At 43.1% G+C, this 13,964-nt stretch overlaps 1 protein-coding gene across 3 annotated transcripts in view; it reads right to left on the minus strand.

Annotated features, from left to right (window-relative positions):
* Window positions 1-13,964, minus strand: part of NECAB1 (N-terminal EF-hand calcium binding protein 1) — a 234,802-nt gene that overhangs the window by 21,779 nt on the left and 199,059 nt on the right. For all 3 annotated transcript variants that reach the window (XM_032467632.1, XM_032467631.1, XM_032467633.1), the window contains 2 exons: window positions 10,697-10,747; window positions 2,906-3,018 (listed from right to left, as the gene is read on the minus strand). In XM_032467632.1, coding sequence (XP_032323523.1) covers window positions 2,906-3,018; window positions 10,697-10,747 — 164 coding nt within the window. The remainder of the gene's footprint in view (window positions 1-2,905; window positions 3,019-10,696; window positions 10,748-13,964) is intronic.

Genomic DNA, 13,964 nt, shown 5'->3' on the forward strand with positions numbered 1-13,964 from the left:
GGAAAAGGATGCTCTCCTTCCCTCTACTTCACTGCTGAGGCTGAGGGAGCAATTTTTCATGCTCACTGGGAGAACAGACTTTGCAGCAGGCAACACACACCTACCTCCTCTCTTTCCCACAGCCTGTTTCCCTCACCCTGGGGCACTCTTCGACGCTTTAGGTCATTTTCCCAAACACACATTAAAGCAGTATTTCTGAACCTTAAAAAAGTAATCAAACCTTGTATCATTTTTGTAAGTGTAAAATATCTACTGTGTCCCTGGAAACTGATGCACCAAACCGGACTTTATTTTCTTTCTAGCTTCACTAACCAAAAAAGAGTTTACTGAGCTCTACTTTCCGCAGTTTCCACTGTGGACCGTGTGTAGATAGACGTTCTTTTCTTGCATTTCCCCAAAACTCCATTTTATTTTTAAATGAGTAGGCTTTTTAAAACTACATATACTCTCACTTTGGCAGATCACTTTTAAATCACTGAAATGAAAGGACTAAAATGGGGTTTTGATTTGTGCCCTTCTGAGCCGATTGTAAGTATAGTTGCAACAACAAAAACTAGTCCCAGTTACAAAGGTGCTCCTGGGAAGATGGTGAGCTGGATGACCTTCATGGCGCCGAACAAGCCCTCTTCTGCTCCAGAAAGGCGTCAGCCAGCCAGACAATGAGGGAGCAGCAGTGAGCGCAGTGGTAACCCCAGCTCACGCTCCCTGGCCCTGCACGGATGGGAGGCACTCTGCTGAGCACCCAGTTGACCCTCACAACCACTTTATGAAGAAACTGAGGCTTAGAGCCAGTAAGGATCTTTCCCCAAACCACAAAGTTAGTATGACCCCATTTTTTTTTAATTGAGTTACAGTCAGTTTACATGTTGTGTCAATTTCTGGTGTACAGCACAACACTTCAGTCATACATGAATATATATATATATTCATTTTCATATTCTTTTCCACCATGAGCTACTTCAAGATATTAAATATGTTTCTCTGTTATACAGTATAAACTTGTTTATTTTATATATACCTGTCAGTATCAGCAAATCTTGAACTTCCAGTTTATCCCTTCCCACCCCTCTCTCCTCTGGCAACCACAAGTCTGTATTCTATGTCTGTGAGTCTGTTTCTATTTTATATATAAGTTCATTTGTCTTTTATTTTTTTAAGATTCCACATATGAGTGATATCATATGGTATTTTTCTTTCCCTTTCTGGCTTACTTCACTTAAAGTGACATTCTCCAGGGATATCCATGTTGCTGCAAATGTCATTATGTTGTCATTTTTATGGCTGAGTAGTATTCCATTATATAAATATACCACAACTTCTTTATCTGTTGATGGGCATTTAGGCTGTTTCCATGTCTTGGCTATTGTAAATAGTGCTCCTATGAACATCGGGGTGCAGGAGTCATTTTGAAGTAGGGTTTCTTCTCGATATAAGCCCAGGAGTGAATCTGGGTCATATGGTAAGTCTACTTTTTAGCTTTTGAGGAATCTCCATACTGTTTTCCACAGTGGCTGCACCAAACTGCATTCCCACCAATAGTGTAGGAGGGTTCCCTTTTCTCCACAGCCTCTCCAGCATTTATCATTTGTGGACTTTTGAATGATGGCCATTCTGACTGGTGTGAGGTGATATCTCATTGTAGTTTTTATTTGCATTTCTCTGATAATTAGTGATATCGAGCATGTTTTCATGTGCCTATTGGCTATTTGTATGTCTTCCTTGGAGAATTGCTTGTTTAGGTCCTCTGCCCATTTTTGGATTGGGTTGTTTGTTTTTTTCTTATTAAGTCATATGAGCTGTTTATATATGTATGATCCCATGTTTAATTCCAGAGCCAGACGTCTTACCTGGGGAACTATTCTTCCCAGAGTGTGGATAAAATACAAGTAGTAAGTACTGGGAGGAACACCAAAGCACTCAAGGACAAAAAGTACGTGCTTCTGGGTGCACCCACACGTGTGCACAGGTGTGCTAAAAAGTTTTCCCAGAGCAACATTCTAAGAGCATTATGATATGCAATTTAACAAGCTCTCAAGGTGGGGGTAGAATGGGTAGTGGCAGTTTTCCAGGAGCAGGTGACTTTTGGCTTTGGCCTTGAGGTACAGCATGAGCTGGGAGAGGCCTGCAACTGGATACACACTTCTGGGAAGGAGCGTGGCCAGATCTAAGGCACAGGGGTAAGAATTAATAGATTATGCTGGAAAGGCAACATGCAGCTGGGCACGGCTGAGGCCAAGGACTCAGGTGAGGGAGAAAAAATGGTAGCGATGCTGTGGATTTCGGAGGTCTCTTGGTGACACAACTGTAGGGTCAGGATAAACATCTAGCATTTGATAAGATACTCATTACATAGTTACTGCAATTTTCTGATTAAGAGAATTCCAAGATAATCGTTTCTGAAAAATTATCATTCTAATGCTTGTTTATTGGACCACCTGGAGATGAGGAAGAGTTAGTATATTTTAGCAGCCTGAGATAATAGAAGCCTGTGCTGGGGTGGCCACAGAAAAATAAAAATTGTTTTAATGACAAAGTCCTGCAATCAAGACTTCAGAGATGGTGCCACTTCATAAGGAATGGCTGAGACGGTGGTTATTAGGCCACAGCGCATGCTCCCAAGGGAGCAATCAGAGCTAACGCACTGGAGTTGGGCCCTCATATGCCACAGATGATTTTAAACCAGAGTGTGAGCCTGCCTGCGTGTAAAAGAGGGGATTACAGTCGATTTGAAACTCCTCTTCTCAACTCGTTCTCTCCATTTCACTTCCCTCGGAGCCCCTGATGCGCACATCCACACAGAGCCCAAGTATAAGAGAACACAGCCTGGTGAACTCTGCAGAGTGCATCGTCACCCAGAGGCTGGAAGGACCCGCACCGCCCTCACCTAAGGCGCAGGCGCACTTACCGCAAGCATCCGCTCTGGGAGGAAGCGCTCTCCACGTAGTGTTTCAGAGCAAGCTGGAACTCTTCCAAGTCCTCTTCTATCACAGACATCTGACGCTGCACCAGCATGATGTGCTGCAGAGCAAGGGGCGGGGGTTACTGCGCTGGCTGTCGGGGGGCCTCCCCAAGCCGAGCCCCTGCTGCGCATCCCATCCCTCCGCGCAAATCCAACAATTCTCATCCAAAATACGACCAGAAGGCATGACTAGTCCAAGTAGTAACACTGAATAAAAGCTGTAGTATAGGCAGGGTGTTTTCTTGCCTCTAATACAAATGCTAAAGAAAGTGTCCTTCACGACGACGTGTCCCTTGTAAAAGCCGTGGTTCTCCTTCAGAATCACGGGGCTTTTCAATTGCATTTATAGCAGAATCTCTGAGAGTGGGTCCAGGCCCTCATACTTATAAAAACGTCTCCAAATGACTCTAATGTGCAGCCAAGGTTGGGACTCACTGGCCTAGAGTCACTTACCAAATTTTAAGAAGTCCTACTGTACACAGAGCACAGCTCCACCTTCTCCTTGGAGATTTTGTAATAGTAGACATATTATAAATATCACTACAAACAAACAAATTTTTTAAATGATGTGTTCATTGATGCATTTCCAAAGGTACATTAACCACTGCAGGGTTCTCAAGTATTAACCACCTATAGTTAAGTCCCACTCAAAATCTAATGGCATTAGATGGAGCCTGTGTTTAATGGATCACGTTGGGTTGGATGCCGACAAATGTTCCCACAGCTAATTACTAAGTGCTGGATTCTAAGATACAGTGATGCATTAAGATAGAATTCTTGCCCTCCTAGGTTTTAGTAAAGAAAATCAAGTCCTGAAAACTACGTTTAAGGAGTAATTTTAGATATGACCCATTAAACTTACTGTTTGTAAACTGGTCAGAATTCTACTAAAATTCTGACCAACTGTATTGCCAAATAAATCTTGATCCTAGTCTTAAAATCCTTTGACTGTTTAAGCCTTAAATTAATACCTGGGCCCCCAACTCACATGAGCAGGCAGTGGGCTGTGAACACTGCATAACCCCAGGAAGGGTGCTATTCCCAGTGGGCCCTTTCAGGTGTGGTCATGGAGGATGACAGACCAAGAAAAAACTCTTAAAAGAAAAAGAACGGACAACAGAGTTCCTCCCAGCATGGAGACCCAGTGTTTAATAATGGAACGTCCTTCATTGACAACTACTTACTTTCCCAGCATGAATTCATTGTTGAAACTAACCAGTGAACGCTGTGTATTTCCTATTCATCTGCTTTCTGACCGGCAGTGTTTATGGCATTTATCCTGACCGAGTTTTATCACTGTATATTTTATTTGTGTGGGTGCAGCAGGAAGAGTCTGACCTCAAGGGGCTGCATCCTGACCTTGCAGAGAAGACCAGACATCATCCAGGGGCCCTGGAAATTGAGCTAGCAGCAGTCACTGGAGGAGAGCTTGGGCTGTCTCCCTTGTGAAGGGAGTGTATTCTATGTATGTGGGAAAAAAGATACACATGAAAAATGAAAAAAGAATGCAAAAAAAAAAAAAGGATGATCAGAAGGTAGCCTGTGGCAGAGACTAAAAGCTGCTCATCAAAAATCCGTTTCTTTCTTCTCTCTAGGTGCACAGTTAGACTGCATACCCTGTCAACCCTTGTAGGCAGACGCAGCCCACTGACGAGCTCTCACTGGTAGCATGTGAGCAGAAGTGCTGTGTACCACTTTTGAGCCAAGACTTGCAAGAAGACTTTGAGACCCCTCCCACATCTCTCTTTCCCTTTCCTGTTAGTAGGATGAAGACCTGCCTCAGGAATGGCAGAGCCACAGATGGGAGAAGCCCGTGTCCCTGAATCATTGTGCGGACTGTCTACTTGGGAAACTTTTATTGCATTGGAATCAGTCCACATCCTGGATCTATTTGTTTCCGTAGCCTAGGCCCCTAAATGAGCTCAGTAATTTTAATTTGGCTTTGCTTCCCTTCAGGATCAAGGATCAAAGTCTACAGCCACCTCCCAAGGTTGTGTAATGAACAGTCCCCTCTATCTGACGCTCCCAGGACCTGGTTTTAATTTCAGTAATGTCAGTAACTAAGAGTTAATCTCTACCAAAATAATAGCAGACATGTCCCTTTGACAAAAATCTGCAGGGACATCTTGATCGGGTGTTTGTGATAAACAGTGACTCCCACAATGCTCACGAGCTTTCCTAATGAGACATATACATATACCCGCCTGCTCCACCATGACTATTTCAGTCTGAAGACAGTTCTCATGTGACCCAGTGAGGTAGGTTGTAAACATGACCAGAATCCTTCACCGCTTCCTGAACCCATGCCCTTTGAAATGTGACTTCTCAGTTATGCATCAAGACAAAGATTCTGCTTCCCCTTCCCTTGGATCTGGGCTGGCCTTCTAACTTGCTTTGGCCAACAGAATGACACTATGGTGGTTTCAGGTTTAGGCCCCAAGAGGCCTTTTGAGTTTCCACTCTCTCTCCTGGATCCCTCAGACTGTCATGGGGTCAGCAAACATTTTTTTATGTGAAGGGCCAGATCACAATGATTTTAGGCTTTGAAGGCTACGTGGTTCCTACTCAACTCTTCTGTTTTATTGTGAGAGCAGCCACAGACAGTAAGTAAATAAATGGGTGTGGCTCTAGTCCAATAAACTTTATATATACAAAACAGGCAGTGGGCTGTATTTTTGCCAAACCTCATGCTGGAGGATTAAGGTCCCACAAGCAAAGCAGAGTCAGTGGAAGCATCCTGTCTGAGGCCCTGGCCATGTGAGAAAGCCCAGCCAAGAACAGTGAAACTGGCATACGGCTGATTACAGGTGCTCAAAGGGGGACGGCTGAGACCGTGAGAACCACCACAGTGATCTCACCCTGAACTGCCTACTTGTGAATTGAGATTCAACCCACTCAGTTTGGGTGGTCTCCTATATAGATTCATTCACTCATATACATGGATGTGAATATGATTGGAAAAATTAAATTTACTTTGCAACTCAGACAAGACAGGTCTTTCTCTCTTTTCCTCAGACATTTGTACAAAGAAATCAATTTATGAAGAGCCCCAGACAATCTCCCTACATTTTATGACTATCGTGACAAGTGAGCTTTTTTGAATCTTGGGTAATTTAAGGTAGACTTTCTGAGGTCCAAAGAAAACCCTAAATTTTGCTATGCTGGCCAGGCCAAGTTGTGGGATGCGGAGTATGGGAGAGGTGGAGAAGGAGTTCTAATGTCTTCATGATATTTCTACATGTTTCTTGTTTAAAATATACAGCCTGGAATCCTTACTGAAATCTGAGATCCTGTGGTGTAAACAACCAGCCCAGAACTCTCTTTCAGGCTGTATTTTTGTTTCTCTGCTTTAGAAGGGATTAGTGTTGTCTTTATAATTTACCTTGTAGAGATGTTGTTACAATGGAATTATGGTGGAATATTTGGCATCTTGGGGGCTGAAAAGTGCTATCTAATTACGAAAGGTTAATCTAGGTTTACTGAATAGTGTTTGCCATGATATTAGGTTATAGTTGCATGTGCTTCTGATTTCTTGGGTATTTTTATTTTAAGGAAAAAACTGGACACAAAGAGATGTTCTGAACACAAATAATTTGTTTTGTGTTATTCTGGCTCTATTACTACATTTACAGTTGTGTTCAAGCCTTCCTCAGAAACATCAGAACGTTGTGTGCTCTGCTGAATCTCTTAACAGCTATTGCAAAGCAAGACTGTGTTTTGAAAGTCTCTGACATATTAGTTGGCAATAGCCTCCAAACACATTGAAGTGCAGAGCAGAACCGATTTACTCACAAAACATTACTCACAGTTTTGATGAGGATGGAGAAGCAAAAAAAAACCAAAAAAACAAAAAAACAGATTTGTAAACTTCTATTGTATGATAAGTGCTTCTAGTGTTATGTAGGCAACAGTAATGTGCTCGAGAAAGATTAGGGTCTTTGAAAAGAACCAGAATGTGATCAAACTTGGTTTAAAATTATGTTGACTTGCGGTAGCGCACAGTGAAAAAGAATGTGACAATGAATGTATGTATGTTCGTGTATAACTGAAAACTTGTGCTCTACACTGAAATTTGACACAATATTGTAAAATAACTACAACTCAATTAAAAAAAAGATACTGACTTTTTAAATAAAAACTCCTTTTGCATGTAGAAAATATCTGGAAAATGATCATTTTTTTCCCCTGATAAGTCATTTGAGAAGAAATACCACGAACAGCACACGACTACACCAGGCATAAAGGATCTGGGTGGATCAATACACCTGTCCAGATCCAGGACGTGTGTTCATCTGGCTGAAGAAACTCCCCTCAAAAATCATAGTAATCTTTCAGTGATTCATACCTGCTGCTTAGTACTTGACAGCTGGAAGATAATAAATTATCCCCAAATTTTCAATGAGTCATAAAGCCAAGGTCTTGGACTTTAGATGTAGGTTTATTCCTCATGTGCGTTTATTCCCTGTTTTATTATAGCAAGAATAAAATAGTAAACTTCTAAGGTTGCTATCTGTGTGGCAGGCTTGGTACAAATCGTTTGGAGTATTTTAACATTCCTATGGAGCAGCTGCTATTCTTTCAGTGCAAAGTGAGAACAGTTCAATGTTACACGAGATGTGTAAGTATTATTTACATACCTATTTATATACTTACTTTAAAAAAATTTAACCTTGAATAATATGTCATTCTAGCAGCATTTTCTGGCCTCGGAGATTAGGCCGTGTTCTCTTGCCATGCAGATCTTTACCTTCCTGCAATAATCCTCATTATAGTTTATCGTAGAGCCTTATTTAACTGCCTGTATTTCCTTTCGGTCTGTCTTCTGGTCTGTACTAGTCACCAGTTTAACTCTACACCCTCCCTCAGGGCCCAGCACACAGTTGGTGAGCAAGTTATTTGGGGAACGAACAAGTGCAGGATGCTTCTGCTTTTAGCCACTGACTACTCTTAAGATTCCTTTGATAAGTTTTATTTATACACGATCCATCCAGAAAAGGATTTCAGGTAGCCCTGGAAACTCTAGAGCACTGTTGGGTGCCCTTTAATCCATCTCCATCATCTTGCCCTCTTCTCTTTTTTCTCTCTCCTTTAAGCACAAGAGGTATAAATGTGAAAGAACTCGCGTCACGTTTACGAGCTATGTGGCCCTGAATAAGTTACTTAACCTTTCTCAAGTCTTCTGCTACATAAAACTGGAGCAGTGGGGCTTGTATCACAGAGCTTTGAGGAGGATCAAATGGAATAGAGTATGGTATGCAAAGATCTTGCCCATGATAGATAATAAATGTTACTTCTGGGCTGAGGAAAAAATGGACTTAAAAGAAGAAATTACATGCTATACTCATCATTATATTATGGCCCGTGTCCCAGAAAACTAGTATGGCAGCTAGCAGGGCCCAAACTTTTGCTGTGTGCTTAAAAAAGCCTACCAGATAATCTGCTCTGCCCCAGTGGTAGGAAGTCTCATGAAACCATCATCCATTAGCTCATAACCTCACTAGCAAAAAGCAACTCCACTCTAGTGCCCAGAAGTGCACCAAACACTGCAGTTGGAGTGTTACAGTGTGGTGGGGAGTGTGGGTCTGGCACAAAACTTCTGGGGTTCAGCTGTGCTGTTTAAACCTTGCTGCACCTTAGTTTCTTCATCTGTAAAATGGGGCTGATACCAGCACCACCTCATACGGCTGTTGTGGGGATTAAGTGAGCACATACGTGTGGGTTTAACACCACACTTGCACATAGCAAAGGCTCAGTAGAGCTTAACTTTTAAAAAACCAAGTATATAATAAAAATGTATTCTTTGCTTTCTGGTGTGGGATTTTTTTTTTTTTTGAAGTTCTCATGCATTTTGAAAAGGAAAAATACCTGTCCAGTCAATGAATTCTAAAACTGGTTTCCTTCACCAGGATAAAATCCCTGAACTCACGGTAACATAACTGTGAGGGCTAGCTGTGAAGTAACACGAAAAACCGTTTTTGTCGTTCTGAACATAGAGGTTTCATAGGAATTGATAGTGATGAATATACTACCACTAATGAAAAATACAACTTTTGATGACAAATATCTTACGGGTATTTCTGAAAAAACAAACCAGTTCAGACTACTACTATGTGTGTATTCCCAAAGAGCATGATTCTTTTCCTTTTACGTAAGGTTAAGAATAAAGAATAGTCTTTCCTGATTTTAAATAATACTGATTACCGAACCACTCTGCCCAGCCCTTCTTCCCTAAAGTACTTCCATGCACTACTGAGCTGGCAGTGCTGTGTGGGCTGAGGGATCTTTTAAAATTGACATTGGCCTGTCTCTGCTGTCAGGGACCAGAGAATGGGGCAGTCTGCCACCTTTCAGAAACAATCCTTAGAAACTTTCCTCCTTCATAGCTAGCGAGAGAGAACAGTCTCACATTAAAAAATTACTGAAGAACAGACAATAGTCTCTCCCAACATTAGAAAAGGTCTGTTCCTTTGCCTTGACCGCAGTGCAGTTTCCTCTCCATGCAAACCTAAGAGGCAGTCCAGGTGCAAGACCGCAAGGTCGCAGCCCTGTGCTCGTGGGACTGTGCACAGGCCTGCTGCTCCTGCTGCCTGTGCTCAACACCCCTCTCCTCTCGCCTTCCCGCCCAAATCTGCCGCTTTGAAGTTCTGGGTTCCGGATGGATTAACACAGACAGACCACATCCCTTTCTCTGAATGACTGAACATGTAGTGAAAATACCGCTTTTATCTAGGGAATCTGTCTGTCATCTATAGGATTCTAATCACAAGTCACTATTAAACTTTTCTGGGAAACCTCCAAAGCTCCCTCTCTGAAAGCTCCCTTTGATGAGTTTGGACAGATGAACAGGAGGCGACATGCAGGTGAGTCTCACCTCCTGTCACACAGGCAGTGCCTGTGGACTAAGACTGGTATGGGGATGAAAGGTGTCTCCTATCCTTGTTTCATGCAAATGTGACTGATCCTACAAGATCCATACTGTATATATTTAAGGGATTAAGAAAAAAGTGATATTCTGTAGGTACCCAAGATTTTAAAATCCAAATTGCCACTGAATGTAAATGCAAACAGCCGATTTCCCAAAGCAGAATGCGTTATATTTGCCTCACAATAAAGAAAAATAATAAGGCATGGTATGTGTTGCTTTTCAATTAGTTAATTTATTCATTAATTTCTTTTTGCTGCATTTAATGTACCTATTAGGATCACTTTGTCCATTTTCTCTTAGTCTCCATCAGTTGTTACCCCTCTGGATGGACATCTCTTCCCTGTATGCATAAATGTTCACTTCTCTCTAAACATCATTTTTTTTTCCTTTGAAAAATGATTTTGGAGCAGGATACAACGTGCCTGGCCCTGGGCTAAATGCTGGAAATACAATATTCAATGGGACCAACTTTCAGCTCAGGTGTCCTACTCAGCCTAGTTTATGATACAGTGTAAAAGTTGCCCTTTTCTGCCAGACATATTCATTCAGTTATTCAATAACTCATTGACTTACACATGTGTATAAATTTAATTTTGCACAAGTAACATGTGAGCTGCTTCCCCAAAACCCCTGTGAAGCAGGCATTTGTTTTCCACAAATCACACTTCAGAAAATACTGCTTAGCCGTGCAAAGTGAAATATGCCCGTATGCTGTTTTTTCACGTTTTCACTGAGATAGTACTAATTTTGAAGATACTAAATCATGTTTTCAAAGTACATATTTCTAAATTTTGACCGAGAAAAATACTTACAGATTTAGTATTGCCTTCAATAACTTCTTCTAGAGGTTCGAGTTTGAGATCCTTCAGTTAGCGGAAGAAATGGGGAGAACCAGAAATTAGTTAACTGAACAAAACATATTTGAATAGAAGCACTTTTGGGATAGCACTGAACCAAAAGAACTTTGTGATCTGAAAGGAGGTGAAATAATTCTGATTTCTGTAAGTAAAACTACTCCAATAAAAATTTTTTTACTCATTGTGTCAATTGTAAGGAGCCATTTCAGATGTGCTCAATTTGTTATTGCTTTGAGTGTGCTTTACTGATGCATTAAAAGAGAACAAAGTGGAGAGAAGATTCGTTAAAGCAGAGACAGAAAGGCTAGAAACAGTAAAAAGAAAGAGTTCAGATGACTAGGCTGACTTCTTTTGCTGATGGTAAATGTGGCCATATACTTGAGACACCATGATAGACATTCACACTCTGGTGCTAATTTTGCTTTGTTAAAAAGTGAAATAAAAAGCAAATGAATACACTGTTGGTATTTGTTAAAAATAAAGGACTACTAAACAGACCTTAGAGTTTTCTGCAGTGACCAGTGTCTAACGCTAATGTCCTGAGTGAAACCAAGCATGTAACCCCTGAGCACTTCATTCTAAGGACATACATCCTTGAGAGTGACGTCACCAAGATGGCGACATAGGCTGTTCCTGGCTTTGCTCCTCTTCACAAGAACAACTAACAACCAGTAAGAACAAGATCCCCCTGAGAGAATCTGGAACAATGCTGCAGCACCCTTCTGTACCACAGAGACCAAGACAGTCCCATTAGAAGGTAACAGAAGTGGCTGCATGTTGACAGCACTGCCCTCCCCCAAAGCCAGCACAGCACCACCTGGACAGATCTTCCCTGAGCCTCTGGTTCCTTCAGCGGGAAGAGAGAGCCCAAGGGGGACAACTAGCCCCGCCCAGCAGTGTGGTCACGTTGTGAAAGCCCCTACTCTGATCCTGCGTCACAGGACTGCAGAGAAGCCCTGGGTGGGGCTCAACCACTCAGGGGAATCCGGCTGTGGCAGAGAAGGGGCAACAGCCAGCGCACAGATCTTGGCAGACCAAGTTCATGCCACAGTGCCCAGGTGGTAATCCCAGTCAGCAGCTTTGCTCACCTGCAGAACCAAGCTGGGGACCCACTCTAACTAGGGAACTTGGCAGGGTGCGTATCTGCCTGTTTCAGATCCTCAAAGGAGGAGTTTTGTCTGCCCCAGGGCCCAGTTTGCCCACACCCAGGCAAGGAGCTGAATCACATCCCCACTCACTGTGGGGAATGTCTTCCAGGCCCATCTTACCAGCAGGGCTGGCGGCAGCTCCTGGAAGCAGTGTGGCCCCAGCAGCACTTAAGCCAAGAGGTGAGTGAGCAAAGTTGATTACCCTGAAGCAAACCCTGTACCAGGTGTGGAATGTTCCCACGCTATGCGCAAGCAGGGGGATTAATTAGCAGCTGAAGGTGACTCCTGGAATCCGCCACTCTGAGAGCCCATTTAAGAAACAGAATAGCCTGGAGCGAAACTCCCTCCTCCTGCCTAGCTGAGACGTAGCTCCAGCTACTGCAGATCGAGTCTTCCAGCTCCATCTGACCAAAACGGCTGGTGACAACTCCGGGAAACTGTGCAGCCCGGTGGTACTTGAGCCAAGAAGCAGGCGGAGTCAACAGTTGGCAGAGCAAAGCCAGTGGCCGTTTTTGGTCAGGGAACTTGGGGTGTGGGTTGGCTTGAGTTAAAACAACAAAGAGCTTTACCAGCTTTAGAGATTCTTGTCCTGCTGCACCGCAGCAAGGAACCTAATTCCTAGCCCTGCTCTTGATGAATGCAGCCTTCAGTCTGTGCGAGCAGGGAACTAACCAGAGCACACAGGAAGCCGCGTAGCTCACGCACAGCCCTGCGCACGGTGGCACCTGAATAGGTAGCACAGCCCATGGCTTCCCCCGACCCGCAGAGCAAAACTGGTGGCCTTACCTGACCAGGGACTTCAGTGCACACTTGGACTAACTTGGGTCCCCAAACAATGAGCTGTTGAGGCCCCGAGTCCATCCTGCTGCCCTGCCGGGGCATAGAAGCTAACTCACAGCCCCATTTACTGCTGGATACAGTACCCAGTCCCTACCATCTAGGAAGCCTGGCCAGGCAGCCATGGATCCCGTCCTACAGCCTCACTTGGGTGGGGAACCAAGCCAACAGTTCTACTCGACAGTTCTCAGCCAGTGGCACAACCCCTACCCCTGTCCTTAGAGCTCAAACAATTGCCTTGACCCAAAATAAAGCCAACAGCAGGCCCCACCTGCCCCAAAACACTACTGGCAGAGATGCCCAGAAACCCAAACTGTAGAGTCTGGAAGAAGAGCCCAACTACTCAAGAGCACAGACAGCACTGCAAGGAATCCAGGATCATGAATAACCAGGTAAATACAGCATCACTAAAGGAAACTAATAAAGCTCCAGTAACCGGCCCTAAAACAAATGAACACCTATGAAGTGGCAAACAAAGAGGGCAATATAATCCTCCTAAGGGACTTTATTTAACGGCAAGAAAACAGGCAACTACGCAAAATTGGAGAAACAAAGTATGAACAAAATGAGAAGTTTGACAAGGAAATAGCAACCGTCAAAAAACAAAACCAAGCCGAACTCCTAGAGATGAAAAATACAATAACTGAACTGAAAAATCCGACAGTTTCAAAAGTAGAATCAAACGTGCAAAAGAATCGGTGAACTGAAAGAAAAGACACGAGATTACCCAGTCAGAGAAGCCAAAAGAAAAAGAATGAAAAAGAGTGAAGAAAGCCGATGGGAATTTGGGAGACACTGGAAAGAAACATTATTCCCATTGTGGAAATTCCAGAAGGAGAAAAGAAAAAGAGACAGAGAGTCTGCTTAAAGCAATAATGGTTAAAACTTCCGGAACCCTGGGAGAAATATGAACATCCAGATCCATGAGGCCCAAAGGACCTCAAGTAGTTTGAACCTAAATTGGGTTACACTCAGACACATTATAGTTCAATTGTCAAAAATCCAAGGCAAAGAAAGAATTGTACGGGCAGTAAGAAGAAAAAGAGAAGTTACATACAAGGGCACCCCCATAAGATTTTGTAAGCCTCATGGCAACCACAAGGACAAAGCCTGCAGAAAGTATTCAACAGAACATGATAAAGGAGTCAAAGCACACTGATACCCAAAGACATCAACACACACGCACACACACAAGACAGCAGGATGGGACACAAGGAACAACAGATCACAAAACAACC

Source organism: Camelus ferus, chromosome 25 (genome assembly GCF_009834535.1).
Source record: "Camelus ferus isolate YT-003-E chromosome 25, BCGSAC_Cfer_1.0, whole genome shotgun sequence".
Classification (NCBI taxonomy): domain Eukaryota; kingdom Metazoa; phylum Chordata; class Mammalia; order Artiodactyla; family Camelidae; genus Camelus; species Camelus ferus.